This window comes from Phragmites australis, chromosome 18 (assembly GCF_958298935.1).
Source record: "Phragmites australis chromosome 18, lpPhrAust1.1, whole genome shotgun sequence".
NCBI classification, from domain to species: domain Eukaryota; kingdom Viridiplantae; phylum Streptophyta; class Magnoliopsida; order Poales; family Poaceae; genus Phragmites; species Phragmites australis.
This window is the reverse complement of record NC_084938.1, coordinates 7,329,147-7,350,913: the sequence shown is the minus strand read 5'-3', so window position 1 is coordinate 7,350,913 and position 21,767 is coordinate 7,329,147. Positions and strand designations below refer to the sequence as shown.

Sequence of the window (21,767 nt, the reverse complement as noted above, 5' to 3'; positions counted from 1 at the left end):
TCAAAACTGTTATTTTACATACATCAGATATTCCTATCGTGTGAATTGAAAGTTCCGATGTGGACTGAAAATATTTCTAATAGCTAGTTTTTGAAGGGGTCTATTTATACACCCCTTCCCCTCTCCACTCCCTTAGCTTGCCCATTTCAAATATGAGCACATCTCTGAGCAAAAATCACTCTCCTCTCTTAAGAAAGTGTTTCATCCTTTGAGAGAGATTTGAAAAGAGAGTTTGAGTGCTAGAAAAAAAAAGAGTTAATCTTTAAGCACTAGGTTTTATCTTCAAGTTTCTTCACTTGCATTTATTTATTGAGGACTCTTAGACGGTTAGGAGTCACTCACGAGCCACCAACACATTTGTGGTGCATCATGATAAAATTTGTGAAGGCTGGATTTCGCCTCTACAAGAAAAGAAATGCCACAAGGAAGTCGAGAAGTACTTTGTACAATCTCAAGAGGAAAATAGTTGAAAGAGATCCAGTTCAAGTGTGATCGAGCCCATCAATAGAGACGTAGGATCCCCTCAAGGATCCGAACTTTGGAAACAACATTGACTTTCTCTGCCTTCAATTATTTCGCATATTTGCTTACTTTATTGCAAGTTCATATATTGCTTAGTGTTAATCTTAGTTATGTTTATCTCATATAGGATTGTATCTTATTGCTTGCTTTAGAGTAGCTTTAATTTTGTAATTAATTTTATTAAGATGAAGTTTTAGTTTATTTTTAAAAAAAATTAAAAAATACCTATTCACCTCGCCTCTGGACTGTCATCTCGATCCTTCAATGAGCAGTAATGAAACAAGCATTATATTTCATTGTTGTACTAGTGGTGCATCACATCTACTTTAAACGTTCATAACTCTTTCACCGAGTGTCCATTTTCAATTGTGTTTGTAGCATTGTGTTCTTTTCAACGAAATCTAGAAAATGAGACCATATTACACATATTTTGAAAATATATATTTGTACTAGCAAGTTATGCATAATGATACTAGCAAGTTACGTACATAGTTACTATTAAAATTTCTTACTAGAGTTGCTACACCTGAATGACCAAATAGCTACTAAATTGAAGCAACTCACATGGGACTACGTAAAAGCTTCGATTCATGTTTGGTAGCAAATTCATATGAGATAACAACTTTAATCAGTATTAGGTAGCTGCTTCAATGCATGTTTAGTAGCACCTTCAGAACTTCAATGCATGCATTTATTTAGCGTATGTTTTGTATCAATTTTAGTGGGAAATTTGGTACCAATTTATGTTGAAACTATTATCTCTATTCTTTTTACTTGAGTTTAGGATATTAACATGGTCTCCAATATATATATTTAATTATTACTTTTTTCAAGTATTAGTTATAGAAAGTTACTAAAAGTATAATCATTTGAAGTATTTTTCACGACAAATCTACTAATAACATCTTTATGTGATAAATCTTAATGCTTTTAAGTATATTAATAGTCAAAGTTTTCAAAGTTTAATTACACGTATCCCTAAATGACATCTATTTGAGAACAAAGATAATATACAACTTTGTTGCGTGTTGCATAAGAACTTTAATGAATGCTTGGTCGCAACTTCAGATGATATATTCGTTAAAAAAACTTCAGATGAGATGCATTTTGTGAACATATGGTAATAACTTATGTTATGGTTAAGGAGCAACTTCTGGAATATTTTGTAACAACTTATATGGTGAATTTGTAGCAACTTCAGCTGAGTTAGCAACTTTGACTAAAATATTTTGTAACAACTTATGTGGAGAAATCATTATTAAGTTTACATGTAAGTTGCTAGCTACATTGCATGTAACTTGCCGGTGAACATAAAATGTCTCCGAAATGTATGTAATATAGATATCATTTTGTTAGGATAAGACAACGGAGAAAACGAAATTAACATCGGAAGATAGAGTTATCATTATTTTAAAGTGCTCAAATAGACTAACACAACAATCTCCTCCCTCCCCCTCTCCGTCCCTGCATCTCCATGGCCACGGCGACCCCGTAGCAATGCTGCCTCTAGGGATGTAAATGGGGACCCTATCCCTGATTCTCCATAGAGAATTCCGCTATTAAGGGATGGGGATGGAGAGATTTTGTCTCCCGTGAACTCATATGGGGACGGGACAGGGTGCTCCGTCCCCGCTCCCCGTTATATTCCAATATCATATATATATATATATATATATATTTTTTCTTAGTATATAAATGTATAAATATTATATTATATAAAGTAAATAATAAATTTTTTTTCTAACCTACCCCCCTACCTCCTCCCTTCGCTCCCCTACGGCCGCGTCCCCTAACCAGAGCAGCAACCGCCTCCTTCTGGCTCCCGAGGCGCCGCGCTGCAGCTCAAGGAAAGCGAATCTCCGTCGCCTGCTCCCCCAGGTAGCGACTTCGCCTCGTATCCTGGATGCGAGCGTACAGTCATTGAGCCCACGTTTGTCACACCATGTTATTGATTTCGATTGATTTCTTTCCGCTTCGTTGCTGCAGGTGCACGTTGGAGACGGCCGGCCCTGGCTTCGACCCGCTAGGGCTCTACAAGGAGGGTCCGTCGAGGTCTGATTCCCAGTCTCCCTTGTCTTACTTCTTTGGTATCCTGTCGCCGGTGTTCGGGAGCTCCAGCGGCGCCAGGAAGGAGAAGACATCCTATGGCCGAGGAGCAGCAGGTTGCCGATTCTGAGTTCACACATTTCTTTTTATCTGTTAATTCTTTGCGATTGGATCATTCAAGGCTGCTGCAGAAGTGGGTTAAGTTAGCGCAATGCGTTGTAGTTCAAACTTATAAAACTTTGACCACTAATCCAGATTCCATTTTCCAGCAAAATGCTAAACACAGGATCTTGTTTATTAGAATTTTCTCAAGACTTCCCTAACATTCCGCCCTATTAATAAAATTTATGTTGTTTAGCTCAAATCATGCCTACGTTTTCCTATTATTGCAAAAAAAAAAATATTTGACCTACTGTCTAGGCAGTGCCTCTCGGACTGCTAATGTTTGAGCTTTAGATGTCTATGATTTATTTTGTTCATGGTTCTGCTGGAATCCACTTTAGCCAATTAAGCTTTGCTATTTAAAATGTGCTTTAGTCCATGTAGCTACCTTTTGAGCAGCTGCAATCGAGGATAGTTCAATTGACATTGGTGACTTCTTCAAGGGCCCTCTACCTGGGAAGTTCCTGAAGCTCCTTGGTTATTTGGCCTTGTCTCGGCTTGGCGTGTATATACCCTTGGGTGGAGTAAACCGGGAAGCTTTTGCTGGGAATCTTGATCAGAACAGCCTACTGGGCACTTTAGATTCTTTTTCCGGTGGAGGTATCGGCCGGCTTGGAATATGCTCTCTTGGCATTGTTCCATTTATCAATGCACAGATTGTGTTTCAGCTTCTTGCCCAGCTTTACCCGAAATTGCAAGACCTTCTGTGAAAAGAAGGGGAAGCAGGAAGAAAAAAGGTTCTTCAGTATACAAGATATGCATCTGTTGGTTTTGCAATTGTCCAGGTTAGATTCTTGGAAATGTTCGAGTGGTTGAATTTTTTAAGATATTGCTTCAAAAGTGAAAACTCTTAGGAATTTTTCATGTCATGATGCTGGTTCCATCTTTCTTGCAGGCTATTGGACAAGTTTTTTATCTCCGTCCTTATGTTAATGACTTCAAAAATGACTTAAAAAATGACATTGTTTAAGAATATGCTTCAAAAATGACTTCAGCACAGAATGGGTTCTAACATCAATGACATTGTTGACACTTGGATCAGTGTTTACCACCACCATTGGTGAAAGAATATCTGATCTGAAACATGGGAATGGAACATCACTTCTTATATTTACAAGTATAATATCGTATTTGCCTGCATCATTTGGGAAGACAGTTGCACAGGCATTTCAAGATGGAAATTATGTTGGACTTCTCACAATCATATTGTCATTCATTCTCTTAGTTTTTGGGATCGTCTATGTCCAAGTAAGAGAGCTTTCATTAATCAATATATGTTCAGAGTTTCTTTCAATGTGCTAGCAGCCTAACTCAGATCATTTGGAGGATTTTAGGAAGCTGAGCGGAAAATACCACTGAATTATGCTTCTCGATACAGCAGTCGAACTGGCGGTCTTCAGCGATCTGCATATCTACCATTTAAGGTTTTTGATACAATGATACTGCATACTCCCTCCGATTCCAAATATGAAACCATCTAGCCTTCCTAACTTTTTTACAAATATAAGTCCATCAACAATTTCAAGGCACCTTTTACCCCTTTTCCAATGAAGCAATGGGGTCATTGACTCATGTGCACGAGTCTGAATGGACTTTTTTTTGTTTGAGGGGGGGCGGCTTTAGTTTTAAGTTGACACTTTGGTGTGTCTCCTGACGTGAAATGTTTAGTATTTCTGTATTTGTAAACTACCTGTAACTTGGATGTGATCAAATTTATGCTAAAGTGTGAATTTGCTCTAGGTAATTTACAGCACATGTCATAGGAATCACTTTCCATGATATTCATTCGAGTACTCCCGAAAGTTGGTGCGAAAAACTATGTGTTGTTTTCAAGAATGCTGTAGTCTGTTGCAAAGCTGCTTCTAAATCTTCACTTCAGTGACTCACAATTCAATGCTTAATGTTCAGATTCGACTTCCTTATGTTTGCTTAATGAATTGTGTTAAATTGTTGTGGAGGCTATATGATGTCTGAGAGGTCAAATTAACAATCTAAATCTAGATGTCATATGTATGAAATTGGACTAGAGCGTTTCACCAAAATGTGCTTGCAGATGTGACCCAACAAAGAATTAGAGCCTGTTAGATTGTACAGATGTTGCCTGTTCTTCATTAGGAAATTAATGAAGTCGGACCACAAATACTTTTCTTTGTTCCCTGCCCTTGTTCTATCTTTCAAAGTCCATGTAATTGCCCTGATTTTCACTTCTTTTTGCCCAACCTTGCAAATTACCAAAGGATGTAGTAATCACATCAGTACTATTATGAGCAGGTCAACAGTTCTGGTGTCATGCCTATCATATTCTCTACATCTTCGCCGGCTTTGCCTGGTACATTGGCACGATTCACTGGCTTAGAGTTTCTTAAGAAGGCTGCCGTAGCCCTTAATCCAGGAGGTAAACTGTCTAGATTTATAGTTCATTTGAAAACTGTTGCTTTTACTGGGAGAATGCTGATACCCATAAATTGTTTATTCACAAGTTAATCTCATTTTATTATTTTTCTGGCTTAGGTGCTCTGTATCTTCCAACTAATGTATTACTTATAGCCTTTTTCAATTACTATTACACATTTCTTCAATTGGATCCTGATGATCTTAGTGAGCAATTGAAGCGGCAAGGCGCTTCAATACCGCTTGTGCGGCCAGGAAAAAGTACAGCTGCGTTTATTAAAACAGTGAGTTGTTACTCTTACATTAGAAGAGATGCTTGCCTTTAATTCTGATGCACATGTTCCAACTCATTATTTTATTCTTGTGATATGAAAGATCGATAAACAACTTGAAATCTGATGCATTTCCCCTCAACTTGAAGTTCTGCAGATGAAAATTGTTTATTCATGTGTTTGTTTGCAATATCATAACTAATGTTGAACTCGGGCTGATTGTTTTAAGCCATTTGTTACTCAGAAAAGCCAACACAAATATCCTATATCCTATTCATAACTGGCTGGTCAAAAGATGGTGCCATTGGTCATTGGCAGGGGCGGAGAGGCCCCCCACAATATTGTAGTCCCTTAGTCAAAGTATTAGGCTTTATGGTTAAATGCTACTTAAGCTTAGAAATGGCCACCCCTTTCTTATGCAGTACATCCCCTTATAAATGTTGGCTCCCTCTTAATTTACGACCAAGCTCCGCCACTGGTTATTGGCTATAATTGCCATTGGTCAAACATCCTATATCCATAGAGCTAGTCTTATATGTTGCAATGTTGAATGCTGTTTTAAGCAATTGGACAACATTTCTCATCATAATGAAACCTTAGTACTGGAAAAGGGAGGGGAAAATAACAAACACCTCACACTTGACATTTTCAAATATTTGGGCCTTCCTAGTTCACAAAACTAGATATATTATGTATGCGGAAAGAAGATTTAACATTACCAGCGCATATTTTCTTGGACAAACAGATGCAGAAGCCTCAAGTTCAATAAAATAAACCCAGTCAACAGAATTCAAGTACACTTAATATTTCAAACCAGTTAGCCAAGCAAACCTGAAATCCACTGTGCACAAACAAGCACAATATAGGAGGACAAGAATTGCATCAGCTGTGGATTTGCGAACTATCTCTCCCATATGTTGTACTGAGTAGTTATATGTCACTGCAGGTTCTTAGTCGTATATCTGTCCTAGGATCTGCCTTTCTGGCTGTTCTAGCTGCTGGACCATCTGTGGTTGAACAAATATCTCACTTGACGGCATTCCGGGGATTTGCTGGAACATCAGTGCTCATCCTAGTTGGATGTGCAACTGACACAGCTCGGAAAGTTCAGGCAGAAATAATTTCTCAGAAATATAAGAACATCGAGTTCTATGATGTCAACCGTTTTGACCAATGATTGATCTCACTGGTCGTTTTCAACTTGTACTTAACTTTTTCTTGTACAATTGAGTATTGGGTCGTCTGCTAAGCATTTTGTTATTATTCATTTGGGTCTTATTTTGTTTCCACTGTATACTAACATGTTAAAACACTCAAATCTTAAAGCTGTGGATGCTCATTATTATCCAGCATTCATGTTGCTGATTGATCTAACATGATTCCGTACCTCAGAAATGGGCACTTGACTTACGATTTCCTTCCCTATTGAGAAAGGGTGGTAGACAGAGAATAAATAAGGGTTGGAGATTTGGACTCAGCTGTTTCACTTCTTGCACATATTATTAGCAGTTCCACTAGAGTTTTTTTAGGGTGGCAACTGGCAACTCCACTCAGCTGGAGTGCTGGTGTTTCCCATCAAGCATACAAGGATACCTCTTTTCTTATTTTTTTAGGTTTCTTATCTTGAGATTTTATTAGTAAGTGACTAAGGCTGCTTTTTGCAGTTCAACGTCAATGCTTACTCATGCAAACTTTTCTTATTTGGATTCATATCTTTTCATATATCTTACATGTGAAGTTGGCATCAGATTTGTTAATATTGTTCTTGTCTGCAACATGCATACATTGAACCATTATTCAAGAGCTAAGTTAACATTATGAACAATAGAACCCTGAAACGATTATTGACGGATGAGAGGATTATGAAAATTTGGTAGATATAGCTAACACATAGTGAGATCATCATTTGTTTGATTACCAAGTTTACCACCTACATCATTTGACTATATGAATGCAGGTTATTTGCTATCCCGAGTCATCGTCTGCCGATCAGTCAGGTTTTCCTTGCTGCCTGTTCTGTGTTTTCCTGAACATTGAGGCAATCTTGTAATGACATCTATTTAGAAAAGGAGGCTATATTCATTTGTCTGAAAAGTGACATCAACAGGTCAAAACAAATTTTATAGACAAGCTGCTATTGATACTATACAACCTGATGGTATGTCTAGACTCTGGGGTGATGCAAGGCTGGAATTGTCAAAAATCCATAAGTTAGTGTAGAAATGCATATGTCAAATGTTAAGTGTCCCCACAACAGTCAAAAGAAGTATTTCTCTGATAGAAATATTGTAGCCACTTCATTTTGCATTGGATGAATGAATATTCTGTAATTTATGCTGACATTGTGGCTGCCCACATTACAATTCGTTGCATAAATATTTGTGTTATCTGCCTAATTTTTATCATCACTTCAGCTGGCATGTCGACAATTGAAGATTTTGAAATTACATGGAGTTTTTTTCACTCCATATTTCAGTTGACTTGAAAAGGTAACACAGGCACAACTTGGAAAACTGAATAACTAGGTGAGTGGTTGAGACTTGAGACTAGGGAGAAATGTTGAGACTAGGTGAGTAGTTGAATATTGGCTCATCTTTGTTAAATACTAAAGTGCTTACTGGAATCCTTACCTTTTGTGCATATTTCTCATCTATGTATTGGACAAGAATGTCGAAAATATAGTCACTTTGCTAAGCTACCCTATGCTTTGAGAAAACAACATTCTAGCCTCTAGGAATGTTGGATAAATCCACTTTAGCTGACATTCTATTTTTTGCATATGCTTAACATTGTTTTGTTTGCACTACACATATGAAATTTGGTATAAACGTCTTGTTACTTGTTGTCCGGCTTTATCTAATAATTGGTTCTTTGTGAAGCTCATGTTTTGCCAGAGCACATTCTGTGTACCACTGATTCTTTTATTCATTATATTTGTGAAGTTGAATTCCTCAAATTTTCTAAGGTTCCTTTTTGACCATGCACAAGTGCTAAGTTTGTCGTTATCTCCGAACTACAAATATTTAATCATTTATTCAGACAATTAGATATCAGCCGTGTCTATCAAGCAATTTTAGTTTTGGCCATTAACATGTAAACAAAAAGGCTCTAAATTAGCCTCATGAAGTTGATAAAATTAGATTCGTCATGAAATGTTCATCAATAATATCAAAAAAAAAATTTATATCTAACAGCATATTATATTTAAACTTAGCAGCCGAACTAGTATTTTGAGACCATGTCAAAAGTCCAAATGACGCGTATAAGCAACCGGAGGTAGAAGGATCAATAGGATCAAATGACTCATATCATGTGCTGAAACTCTGTAGTACCACCTCCCTGTCTATTTAGCAGCAGCCCCAGAATGTTGTGCCCAAGTAATTAAAAAATACTAAAAAAGTAATGGCTCATCTTTGTTAAATTAAAAAACTCACTATTTGTAACTTAATTTATTTACATCAGTGCATATTATATGCTACTCTGAGTGATCATCCATGGAGAAATCAGACTCCATAGGCCGGTCCTTCTGCGCTTTTAAGAAGATCGTGGCAATCTTTGAGAAAGGAAACTCTGCTCCCTGTGGCGTAGAGCTGGAAGAACCATCGTTATTCTGATGCCTCGCTTCGTTGGCATGGTTATCGATCAATGAGAAAAATGATTTCCACCTGCTGCTCAAGCCTCCTTCTGCTATCTTCTGCCGGTTCCTGTGCCTCCTCCATGCAGACTGGATGAAGCAGGCTGCCCATGTTCTCCACTGGTTCGAGTAGAACCGGAGAATGTGCTGCAGATTTTTGGAATGCATCATTCTGAATGTGCTGGCCACAAACTTGATGTCATCTGCCTGCAGGGAGAATGCCTCAAACTCGGCGATTGTTCTTACAGTTCTTGTTGATGATGGGTAGCTTTCACTAGATCTGGGAAGCAATGCCCATGTGAGCAACTCCTCACCGCAGAAATCACCTGGCTTTAGGATGATGGAGTTGAAGAAGCCCGTCCTGCCACCATCTGTCGTGGAGCTCTCTAGCTTCCCACGGATTATAAATAGCATCACCTTGACGGGGTCTCCCTCACGAATAATATAAGTGCCCTCAGTACGAAGGAAGTAGGTCATACGCTCACAAATAGCGTTGAGTAGTTGCTGGTCCATTACAGAGAAGAGTGGCACCTGAAATTTAAATTGGAGGACATGCTTTTGGTTCATCTCATAATTGACTATTGCTGTTTGTTGTTCATCAGTAATGTTTCTCTTCTTTCGTTTAAATTTGAAGTAGAAGAGATTGTTGCTATTATAGCAGAACATGTTAGCGGTAACCAGAAAACCACTTACGCGTTGAACAAGATCAAGGCATAGGTACTGTTTTATGTCTTGACGAAGATCAACAGGTAGCTGTTTGAGTATCGAGTCCTCTTCAATTCCCTGTGTTGCAATCCATTTGCATTCCAAGAACCGGGAGATGCGAATCCGCAAATCATCAGGTATTTGATGATCTGTCATCCAATCCTCCGTTTCTGCCTTTTGTATTCTCCAATCTTCGGCGTTTGTAGAACGGGATCTCATGTATGTCTGTGGACAATTCTTTTCCTTGTTAGATCTACTACATCTACATAAGTATATTGTTAGCAATATGGCTAATTGTTAGACAACTTACCATCATGTTTCCTATTAGCTGAGCAAACAAACCAATGCTGAGAAGGGTTAGCCCTATGGCAAATAGGTTTTCTCCAATGAAGGAACTTGTCACTAAAGGATTGCCATACGTGCTGACACCAAAAACATACAAAAAGTGAATTTCAGTCTCCTAGAATTATGTGTGCTCTTCCACAAAATATTGTGAATACTATGAACTTGTTGGTAAGGGTAAGTTGTTGCGTGATACTACTACACCACAATTATCATCTCGAATAATGCCAAACTGGAACTATCAAAATGCATAGAGTTAATTTTGAGATGTAAGAACGAACGTTAGCTGTTGGAGTCCCCACCACAGGGAGTAGAAATATTTCTCAAGAAATGATGTTGTGGCCACACCATTTTTCATTGCTTGGCTGAATATCCCATAGTTGATACTGATACTATTACTGTCAACGTTGCATTTTGTAAAGACATTTGTGCTCTGTGCCCAATTGTGACTTTCACTTGATGTGGAATATCGGCAGTCAAGAAACTTGAAATCACATGGTGTTTTATTCATAATCCGGTCCTCGACAGAGCATTGTGTTTCCCAGCATGTCTTCTGCCGATCAACTGCAAGTAGATAGTATATTGATCCGACAACCTGGTGGAAATGTATCACATGAAATACTATTTTTTCCATGGGACATAGCACAAGTTTTGTGCATAGAATGTTATATGTTTGACCCAATTCCATGGTTTCTTACATGTGCTTTAAATGCCTGTGTAACATTGCTAACATTAGTACTAATCAGGTCCCTGGAGGCTAAAGTACATTGTTATTTCGTTCATGACATGATTTATCTTTTTCAAGTTTTCTCTATAAATTTTACTGTACTTTTAATATCTGGATTTCATAAAATATTTCTTAGTATAATTCAAGAGAAAATGCCGAAGGCTCACATGACTGGCGACCAAATACAGAAATAGGTTGTAGATAGTTCCATCCCACCCATTTTTAGTGATATAGCCCACTGTCTTGATAATGCTTATGCTGAGCTGAATTATGATGTATAATCTGACTGCAGATTGGACCAAGATTATCAGAAACAATGGGGCACCAATATATTTGAAGCTCAGAGATGGCAGGACTGCCCACACAAGTATCTGCATATGCAAAGAAGGTGCTGCATTAATACTTAGTAGCCACACATATATCACTCTTTTCTGATTGCAGTTGTGCAATTATCTGACAAAGGGCACGTACTTGTGGAACAGGCAATGCAGCTACTAGGTCAATGAAGAAGTTTGTTCTGATGTATGTGTGTGCAATCCTTTTAGGATCTGTGACTAGTTCACCTTTGCCAAGCACTTTGGAGACTGGATCAACATATGCAGTGCAAAGTCTTGTGGCAATAGTTACTATGAAGAACATGTCAACAATAGTCCGGAGATAAGTGAGTACGATGGCCAAATGGCGGTCTATTCTCATGCAGGGGTTTGTGCCGTCAACTGTTAGCAAGAAGAAGAAGAGAGGATCAACGCAGTAAGAAGCCACACAAGAGACGAGGAAGATACGGTTCCATGTCAGTGCAATGTTGCCTCCAGGGTCTAGAATCCGCTTTTGCTGGCTTGTCCATTTTCTGAAGCAATCTTTTAACTGACGCATTGTCTTGCTGCTTGTTGCTTTAACTGAACCTGTGGCTGTGTTCTGTTATTTATCTCTTGCTTCGTTCTCTGGGATTGAACCTGAAGAGTTCAAAATTCATGGAAAATTATGTACTTGAAGTTCTAGCAATGGAGGTGTAGTTGTTTCCAAGACTGGAATCGATGTATTTTGTTGCCAGTCAAGCAGTACTACATGTCTTTTCTACCAATGACAGTACTCACTCCGTTTCAGACTTCTACTTTGGAGTTCATTGAGAACAAAAGTATTTCTAATTTTGGTGTGAAAGAGGTTGGGGGGTTGTCGGCTTATAGTATTCTATTTAATACGATTTCATAGACATGTGTGGTCATTTCTCATCAACTCTTCCCTAGAATAAGTGACTCTTGTCTGTGTATGGCAGGCGGCTATGAACTTATATTGTGAAATGGAGTGTGTGTGACACTGTAATGACCCATGTGTGACTGGATCTACCATGGCCTATTGCAATTGACAACTGATTGAATTTACACATAACAAACCATCGTAACATCTTCTGAAGGATGAAACAAATCAATGTATGCAGATGTCACTGGTTTAATATTCGCTACTGAAACCACCGTGCTAGGTGAGAAGCTAAAAATACGAAATATGTAGAAACATTACCTCTTGGACGCATAAAAGTTTCAAGTAGTTCTTTTCTATGTAAAGCCAAAAGTAGAAGAACGTTCTTGTGAAAAGTGGGGGGAAAGGGTGGTCATCGGACTAGCAAAAATACTTTGGGAACGGTCAAGTTGAATTTCCAATATGTTTGAAAAGATTCAAACTAAAGATCAAGAATTTAAAATATTTCTTCCATTTTTTGTCAAATGTTTTCCGGAAATTTCAATGGGATAACTCGCAATCAATTAGGTCTTATGAAAATATTTGTATTAGAAAAAAGTTTGTAACTTCCAAAAAAGCATAACAAGGAACAAACTACAGTAGTCCAACTCACCTCATTGTTGTCTTGTAACTTCCACCTTTTCTACACACAGTTATCCAACTCACCTCATCATTTTCTTGTCAATCCTCTCACAGAAGCTCCTCTTCAAGGGCAGCCGCCAATCCTTTGATCTCTCTCAATACAACGTCAATCCTCTCACAGAAGTTCCTCTTCAAGGGCAGCCGCCAATCCTTTGATCTCTCTCAATACAACAAAAATTTCCAAAATAATACTCAGCAACAAAACAGAATAACCATAGCTTTGAAACTTCCCTCACTCGCACAACTGCAGGATAGGCGATGCCGCCATGACCCAGAAGCTTCTGGAAACTTCTCCTCTCACTCAAAGAAACACAAAGGGAGGAGAAAGAAGCCTCCACAGCCAGGGAGGAAGAAGGGAGGGGCTTGACTTCCTCTAGCAAACTGCTTGTATATATACATGGGACACTGCACTATATAAAAAATGAGAAAGGTATGTTTCTAAGATTTAATATAATATAGTACCTATCCTAGAATAAAAAGAGTATTAACCTAAGATCAACGGATTTGGGCAGTGACTTGAGGAGCAGAGAGGCTTGGAAAAACGTAAACAAAATAAAGTACTGCTGCTGGGAGCATGGAACTGGGTGGGTTGACCACTGCATATCTTGGAAACAGCCAGCTTAAAAAAAAAACTCGATCAACCTAAAAGAAACTAGGTGACATTATAAATGAGAAAAAAATATATATTTAAATTTACATTGAAGAGAACTCAAACTTAAGTGATCTAAATGTACATCCACACCTTTAACCAACCGAGCTATCCTAATTCTTGAAACAGCCAGCAATGACTAATGTATGTTTGACATCTAAGAACACGCTTGCCCACTGCATCAAGTTGCTCCAAGATAATTCAATACTCACCCCTGTGGCCCTGTAATCGACAACTAGCGCATATTTCATTGGAAAAAGCAATGTAATATATTAGCAGTCCTAATATATTAGAACAAGTATATTTGTTGTGCAGTAGGTAAAAGCTTACGAGATGAACGCTACACAGCTTAGTTGGCACCCTTTGATTTGCATGGCAACATCCGTAATGCATATATTAGCAGTCCTAATTGGAGTAGTTCATGGACTTCTGTAGTCGGTAGTTTTATATTGTTTCTACCGAAAGTGATCAACCAACTTCACTAGCAAGTAAGAAAACATGGGAAGAAAATGAAAAAGGGCCTGTTGAATTTTCAGTCAATAGAAATCGTTTTATTTTTCAATGGATACTTTTACCATTGGATCAAGATCAAAGGTTTTAATCAATCGATCCTTACATCTCTTAACCATTGTCCAGTTGCCACCCGTCTCGACTTCCCATCGGGAATCCAACACATGTCCTAACTCCCTATCGCGCTATGTACCTCCGTCCTTTGCTGCCGGTAAGGCTGCCTAACGAGCTCCTTCCCTTGCCAACCTCTCATTTGTCCCGCCCTAACCACTGCCATGCCCTCTGTCATCTCTGACAAGTCTGCTCCCCCGTCCCACTAACACGTCTCCAATGCACAGTCGTTGTCTCCCGACTCATCCTAAATCCATTTGCTACTCGTCTCTTTCTCACCGGCCCTGCTAATCACAACCCTCCTTCGACCATGCGACCTATTGCCTGGACGCTCCCTCCTTGGTATTCCTTTTAAGGTTAGACCATCTCCAACCATATTTTCTTCATTTCGTTTTCTTCCCGATTTCCCTCTCCATTCCGATTCTCTTTATTTTCATCACCAACAGCTTCCCTTCGAAGGGTTTCGTGAAGGAAATGAAAGAGAATCCTGTCTTGAAGGGAATGACCTTGGGAATCTCTTCGTGACGGGAACCGTGAAGGGAAACCGTTGGAGCGCTGAAAGGAACGAAAATCTTTTCGTGAAGAGAATTTGGTCTCTGACGGGAATTCTTTGGAGATGATCTTAGGATAAGGTAAAACTGAAACCTATCTCACCCTCCAATCCCTAGCCTTGGTGGTGACGTTGCTGATCAAAGATAGCCATCCAATAAAACTACCCAAACCGATAAAAAATATACCTATATTTATCAAAAAACCAAAAGAGAGAATTGCATAGAACATCAATATGGTAGAGTTGCAGAGCACATATTAACTGAGGGAAGTTCTAACAGCTCCCAAACACCGTAAAAAAGTTTGCCTAGAAACATGCCTTCTATTGTTTCGAATTTTGGTGGTAGCTATTTGATTACTACCAAAAACCAGGAATGCCAGTGTGTGCCGGGAGAAGTTTTTGAAGTTGAGAATTATTGAAACATTGTAACAAAAGAAATAGAAGAGTGAAATGTGAACAAAATTGAAAAGTAGTTTGTGAAAAAATTGAAAAAAAGAAGTTTTTGAAACCTTGGTTACTTATACTTGTTCTAAAAATGGGAACTCATTTATGTCCCACATAATTTACTCACTTATTTTAAAATGGCCATAATATAACTGTGCAAATTAATTAAATCATTTACATTGGTATATTAAATACTCTATGTGGCCAAGAAAGAATGACATTTTAGACATTCAATGTGTTTGAGACACAATTTTGGAAAATAATTTCTACTGTAACATAGTCGTAAATCATAGCAAAATTATATCACTCTGAAAGTGTGTTTTGGCTCAAATTTAGTCGTATCATATACAAATGTCCAAAGTCAACATTTAAAAGGTTACCAATGGCTAAAGCAGTTTGATTTATGGGACCATAAACGGCACTCTTTTCCGGCAAACGGTAACATAACTATATTTCAAATCACATTCATTAAAATTGTATAGTAATATAAATGTATTCTCAAATAAAATTATTATAGTTATATATATGTAATCAAAATGAACCGGTAAGGCTAAGTATGGGCATTTGGTTTTTACAATTTGTTTTTTCGGTGTTTGGAAAAAAATCAGTTTTTAAATATGCAAACAAAAAATGATTAGAAAACCACCCAGTTCGGCGTCGGTTTTCAGTTTTCACTGAACATACTGATTTTCGGTTTTCACAGGCTCACACCCTCGTGAGAGCCCGACTGCTCGAGATGCCGAGTGCGACTAAATGGGTTGAATGCTTGGATAGGTGAGGTGTCTCCTGTCAGTCTTCGATGCTTCGGTGTTTTACACCTAAAAACAAACCGATCACTATACACCGAATAGCATATAATTAGAAACTGAACCGATTACTGAACACAAAAAAATCAATAATTTCGGTTCCTTGGTTTCGATGTATTTTTGCACAGGCCTAGGTAAAGCTAGTACGAAGCCCACTTGGGCATTCGATTATTCGGCTTCGGCGCCTATCTACTTACTCCTTTCTCCCGTCAAAAATCCCCAAGGAATCTCGACCTCCAATTCCGCCATGCCGTCGTCTTCTCCGTCCCTCCTCTCCTCCCCGCTACCCTCCCCTGCCACCCTCTTCTCCAAGAAGCCGCCGTCCTTGCGCGCCGAGAGGCGCGCCGTCCGGGTGGTGGCCACGGCGGCGGCCGCCGCGCCGGTGGCCGCGGCGCGGGCCGGGCCGTCGGCGGCCGAGGTGGCGCGGACGGTCGTGGAGCTCGCGCCGTCCGGGACGCTCTCCGTGGTGGGCCCCGACGGCTGGCCGCTCGGCGTCGGCGCGCGCTTCGTCGCGGACGCCGCCGGCGCGCCCGCGCTCTGCCTTGCCGCCTCGGGTGTCGCCGCGCCAGATGCGCGGTCCAGCTTCCACGTCGAGGTGAGGGAACGCAGCGTTGAGTTGGTTGGATGGTCGCGCTAGCCATAAAGATCGAGCTTTTAGGGGTTCTAAGGCACAATTCCTGTGGTGCGGCATTGTTGAGCCTGAGAAATATTCAGTTGCTTTTTTTCATCTTCTGATCTAGCATTCCACGTTGAATTGACGATGCTAATTGCGCATCAACTGTAGTGTTCGAGTGCATTGTGCGACAGAACAAAAATTCAAGGCATTAGCTTGGTTGCCCTGTCGCATTGTGTGGTGGATGCCCCTCTGAGCAGGTTTTTGCATTGCGCCAGGGTATTTGAATTAGAGGCCTAAGGCATTGGGTTGTTACTATGTACAAAAAGGTTTGCATTTCAGTGTGCGATCCACGTAGGTAGAGGCTTGCTCAGCTATTCGATGAGAGAATCAGATTTAGGTGCTGGATTATTACATAATGTGGGACTTCTTAGTGTGAGACAAATTACATAGCTGTGTTAGCAGGGGAGTAAGAAAATTAGGCCAAGAAAGTAAAGCTTCCCGCTGACGCTTATTTACAATTTGGCTTTGCAAAACAGGATTTAGCGAGAAGGGTGATTCAAGTTATTATGAAACTGATTTGCCAAAATATTTGAATTCCATGCTTCCTTTTGGTCAAGTTTTGTATGAAATAGAGATGACCCAAACTCTTAAGTTGTTGCCTTTACTGGTAGAAGTGTGATTCTTTTGTATCTTGTGCTTACCATTCTTGTTCTAATTTTGCTGGCTGCAGTTCCGACAGAGTGGGGCTAGGACACCACAATGTACTATGATTGGTACCTTGACTAAGCCTAGTGACGAGTCTGTGTTGAAGGTAAAGTTATTAATCCGTTGCATTTTGCTAAAGATATATATGCATTTCGTTTGTGAATTAGCAAGTGATTACAGTGGAAGAATGTCTGCCCTAAATGTATGTCCTAGTATGCAATATTGTGAATGAAAATATTATTGTTCTTAAGCAAATGAACCGCTCTTTTCTATAGTTTTTTGTAATATTTTTTCTTCATTATCTTATTAACTCATTTTGAAGCTCTGAGCCGCCACTACTTTCAGTTCATAAAGCATAGTTGGACTAATGGTTTGTATTTTGCCTTATTAAATTGTGCAGAAGCTTTCCACTAGGTGGCAAAAGAAATTTGGGGAAGAGGTAGATCAACATCTTTTGTATTTGATATCTGTTGAGCGGATCTTGCACATGGAAAATTTCAATGAGGTAGAACATACAAGTTTTAGTCATTTCTTTTTGGTCTCTTCACATTGTTAGGAGATCTTATACTAGTGCTAGATTGTTTGTTCTTCATTTCTGTGCTTGATCATTTGACTATGAATTCACACGCTTTCCTTTTTTTTTTTTCTGAAAGAAACAAATCTGATTTTCTTCATTTCCCTACTTTCACCCTTACTCTCTTTGTGGACATAATGAGTAGGTAGAAATGGAACCACGGACTTATGCATGGCCTAGGTTTAAATCTTTGTTGATTGGTAGGCCACCCTAAGGTCCACCTAGCACCCAATGGCCCCTTTCGGCCGAATTTGACACAATTTCTGCAAAACAATTTCCAGATAATTATCTTTCAACTATGTGTGGATTATTGACATAATTGCATATAACTTTGGCACTGTTATGTCAAAAGAGGGATTATAAGCATAAATATAGATTGTAAAACAACTAACAACAATGGACGATTATGATCCCCCAAATCTGCCAAACTGGTAATTTACAAGTAGCATAGGTTACTCAAATTCTCTTGCTGATTATGCAACTTAAAGAGCTTGGTGGTAATTGTATTGTCTCCTGGCGGAGAGTGTGCCGGCCGATCCAATTTGGTGGCTTAGGTGTTGATGATTTGGCTACTCTTGGCTTGGCTCTTCTCATGAGATGGATATGGCTACGGAAGACGGAGCCATCTCGGCCTTGGGCAGGTCTGCAAGTATAGTTTCATCCAAATTCAAGAGCTTTGTTTGCTATGGCCACTGTGACCTTGGTTGGTGATGGTTCGAACACCAAATTCTGGACCGACCGGTGGCTACATGGGAGGACACTCTCAGAGCTTGCCCCAAACCTCATTGGGCTTGTTTCTCGGCGCATAATCACCCAAAGGACGGTGGAACAGGCGCTGGAGAACAGAAGGTGGGTGGTTGACATTACAGGGCCTCTCTGTTAGGGCTTTGGAAGAATATCTCTAGGTTTGGGACTTGGTTGAAGGGTTCGTGCTCCAATAAGGCGTCCAAGATCAGCACGTATGGAAACTATTTGGCTCCGAAGTATACACTTGTAAGTAAGCTTATGGTGCTTTCTTTGAGGGCTCCATCAGATTTGCACCATGGAGACGTATATGGAAGAGTTGGGCGCCTCCAAGATGTAAGTTCTTTATTTGGCTTGCAATCCTGAAAAGATGTTGGACTGCAGATAGATTGGCCAAACAAGGGCTACCGCACCCGGCGTCTTGCTCTCTTTGTGATCAGGTGGATGAGAATATTCAACATTTGCTGGTCTCCTGCGTGTTCTCGAGGCAAATGTGGTATACTATTTTCCAAAAGCTTGGGTTGCAAGCATTAACTCCACAACCTAATACAACCATTTTCTCTAGCTGGTGGTGCCGAGTGATTAAAAAGGTTGACAAGCAGCTAAAGAAGGGTCTTAACTCACTCATAATTCTAGTTGCTTGGGAGGTTTGGAAGCATCACAATGAGTGTGTCTTTAATGGTGCCACACCTAGTGTGGACATCGTGGTGAGGAAAGTGGGTGAGGAAGGAGCCATGTGGTGTGCGGCCGGGGCTAAGAAGCTTTGGAGGTTGTGGTCGGGGTAGTTTTTTAGGATCGTTCTCCTGTGTGTGTTTTTTTATACGTGTGGCGCGTGTGTGTTCGTGTATGCCAGTGATTAAAACTGGTGTTGTACTTTGTTCTCTTCTTTTTTAATGAAATGAAACACAACTCTCCTGTGTTTTCAATAAAAAAATTCTTTAACAAAATTGCTTCCAGGCTTTCCATTCTATCCTTCCAGCACTTAGCGTTATTTGGCACTAAAGATTCTCTAAACCATGAGATTGCACTGCATGCTGAATAATTCTATCCATCCAGGATGGCATGTGGGTAGTTCCATCAGAGTACACTGGTGCTGAACCTGATCCTCTTCGTAATTTTGCTGAAAACATTGTGGAGGAAATGAACAGCAAACATGCAGAAGACGTCCATAGGATATACAACATATATGTCGAATCAGATTTCCAGGTACCGATCTCATTAATATCATTCCTATTACTTTATTTCTTGCAAGATGGATAATGAAAAACCAATTAAAACTCCTATTTGTCAGGATATCTAATGCTAAACCAATGAGGCACACTTTTTGTATATGGCCCTGTTTATCAGGGCTTCAGCTCCTAGCTCCACCTCAGATCTGCAGTTTGCAGGCTAATATAAAGTGGTTTAAGTTTTAATTTTAGTCTAAAATAAAAATAAGATGGTTCACCCAAGCACCCTTGGTGTACCCTCAACTCTAGATCCACAAATTCTTAGAGCTAGGAATACCAGCTCCAAGAATTCTTGGTGCTGGAGCTGTGCCAACAGCCCTATGTGTGTTCTGTATTACTTATAATCATTAAACTATACCTCATTTTGAGAAAAATGTTGTAATTGACTGATAGTGAGTAAATGAGGGTGATAAATGATTGGACATCTATTTTCTATTTCCTCTTTGTTGGAATAATGGAATATTAGATGCCAAGATATGGAACCTACTGGCTCAAGGTGGAGGTTGGATGACTGAGGCTGTAACCTGTAGCCCACAATAATCAGTGATTCGCTCTTATGAGATTTTCATTTTTAGGGCACGTTCGGATAGGGGAGATTGGGTCCAAATCCTTAGGATTTAGTTCAAATTTGAACTAATTGTTAAAAATTCCTAGAGCAGCCCTGCTCTTCCAAACAAGCTAGGATTTAGTTCAAATTTTCTCAGGAATTCATATTGTTCTGTGGTAACAGGTGGCAGATGTGAAGATGATATGGGTTGACAGGCTAGGTTTCGACTTGCATGTTCATTCTGGGCAAGGTGTCTTTTCTGTTCGGATTCCTTTCTCAAGAGAGGTATCTGACGAGAAGGGTGTGAAATCGTCGTTCAACATGATGTCTCATCATGCGTGGGAGGTAGAGAAGAGCTATTCCAGTCCAGAGTTTGAGAAGGTACAGTTCTTGAAGAAGGTCAGATAGGCAGTGTGAGTTCTATCACTATGGTTGATCATTTTTTGTCATTCATATGAGTATAATGCGAGATCCAATTCCTTTTAACATGTATCACGTGTCTTGTGTGTATCTTCATCGTTTTTTTCTACCACATGTAGATTGGACACAATTGACATCATGAACTATGTATTAGTCATTTATTTGATATGGGCAATGAATTTTGACCTTATGGTTAGCAAGAATAACTATGGGCCATGAGACGAGAGATAAATTATGTTGCATATAAATCATGCTCTCTGGTAAGCTTACTAACATTTGACTGTGACCTCTTAATGTGAACCTTATTTGTAACATGCAAAATGCTTGGAGAATTAACTGGAACCAGCTAATGCATCTTATTACCTTTCCAATGGGAGGTGGCAGGATTTTTTACTACTTTATTTCTAAGAAAAAATACAATTATTGTTATCCATAGGTTGTATTGAGTGTAAGTATGTGTCCGCCTTGCCTTGCTTCATGTAATCTGAATTCATTAGTACATTGCTTGCTGCAAGATTTCCATAACCAACTGTTAATTGCCAAAGTATGGTATCGCTACAGAAAAGAAGGAATATTTGCTATGATCTTTTTAGGTCCTCCAGGGCCAGTCCAATTTTATCTGTTTGCAGACCAGCCGATCTCCTTTAATGGTGACACTACCCAGTATGGATGTGGTTTTTTTCCGTTGGCAATTTTGTACGATCTGATTAATGTATTCTTGTTAATTTATTTTTGTGATTCCCTACATGTGCAATAAACATGTGGGTATGAGCTTGTAAGGCATTATTGGAGCGAGGTCAATGGTTTTTGTTGTGGGAATAACTATTTGGCATCCATATGGACATTCGAATCTGTCCTGATGATTGCATTGTTGAACTTGATGAAGCTGCACATGAGCACCGATCTACCCATGAGGCCATGAGGATCATGAGTACAACAATATTTTGTTTAGGTCATGAAGTTATATGGAAATTTCCATGGCGTTGGTGTCAGTATAGCCCGCCCTTGCTTGTTCATCTTGGAAAATTTTGCCCGGACTTTACTTGAATTCAGATTTGTTTTCTATTCTTTGAGTACTGGAATCAAATCGACCCATACATAGCCTGCAAACTTCCTGATGCATGCCTTTGTGATATGATGTGATTGTGATTTTTATATTTTAACTTTCAAAATGATGACGCCGAGT

The 21,767-nt window shown here is 39.4% G+C and overlaps 3 protein-coding genes across 4 annotated transcripts; 2 read left to right on the top strand and 1 right to left on the bottom strand.

Moving 5' to 3' along the window:
- Nucleotides 1-2,275: 2,275 nt before the first annotated feature.
- On the top strand, nucleotides 2,276-6,742 carry LOC133898512 (preprotein translocase subunit SECY, chloroplastic-like; the record flags this gene model as incomplete). The annotated part of the gene is given in 9 exon segments (XM_062339237.1): nucleotides 2,276-2,400; nucleotides 2,509-2,684; nucleotides 3,130-3,515; nucleotides 3,626-3,660; nucleotides 3,714-3,978; nucleotides 4,065-4,154; nucleotides 5,002-5,125; nucleotides 5,242-5,405; nucleotides 6,340-6,742. Coding segments are annotated over 9 exon segments (1,596 nt in total), but the record flags the coding sequence as incomplete, so codon positions are not given.
- Nucleotides 6,743-8,656: 1,914 nt separating this feature from the next.
- LOC133898916 (probable cyclic nucleotide-gated ion channel 14) lies at nucleotides 8,657-13,026 on the bottom strand. 2 transcript variants are annotated; one of them, XM_062339728.1, is made up of 7 exons: nucleotides 12,648-13,026; nucleotides 11,273-11,754; nucleotides 10,969-11,172; nucleotides 10,356-10,669; nucleotides 10,043-10,154; nucleotides 9,721-9,957; nucleotides 8,657-9,558 (listed from the first exon to the last, which is right to left on the bottom strand). In XM_062339728.1, the coding sequence occupies exons 2-7, from the start codon at nucleotides 11,672-11,674 to the stop codon at nucleotides 8,869-8,871; spliced, it is 1,959 nt and encodes a 652-aa protein (XP_062195712.1). In that variant the 5' UTR covers nucleotides 11,675-11,754; nucleotides 12,648-13,026; the 3' UTR covers nucleotides 8,657-8,868. The 2 variants fall into 2 exon arrangements, with proteins under 2 accessions (XP_062195712.1, XP_062195713.1); XM_062339729.1 differs by having other exon boundaries at nucleotides 12,701-13,026.
- A 2,800-nt stretch (nucleotides 13,027-15,826) lies between these two features.
- On the top strand, nucleotides 15,827-20,771 carry LOC133898856 (glutamyl-tRNA reductase-binding protein, chloroplastic-like). The gene is made up of 5 exons (XM_062339644.1): nucleotides 15,827-16,341; nucleotides 17,093-17,173; nucleotides 17,468-17,572; nucleotides 19,442-19,591; nucleotides 20,345-20,771. Exons 1-5 carry the CDS (start codon nucleotides 15,859-15,861, stop codon nucleotides 20,567-20,569), a joined length of 1,044 nt encoding a protein of 347 aa, XP_062195628.1. The 5' UTR covers nucleotides 15,827-15,858; the 3' UTR covers nucleotides 20,570-20,771.
- The last annotated feature ends 996 nt before the right edge of the window (nucleotides 20,772-21,767 follow it).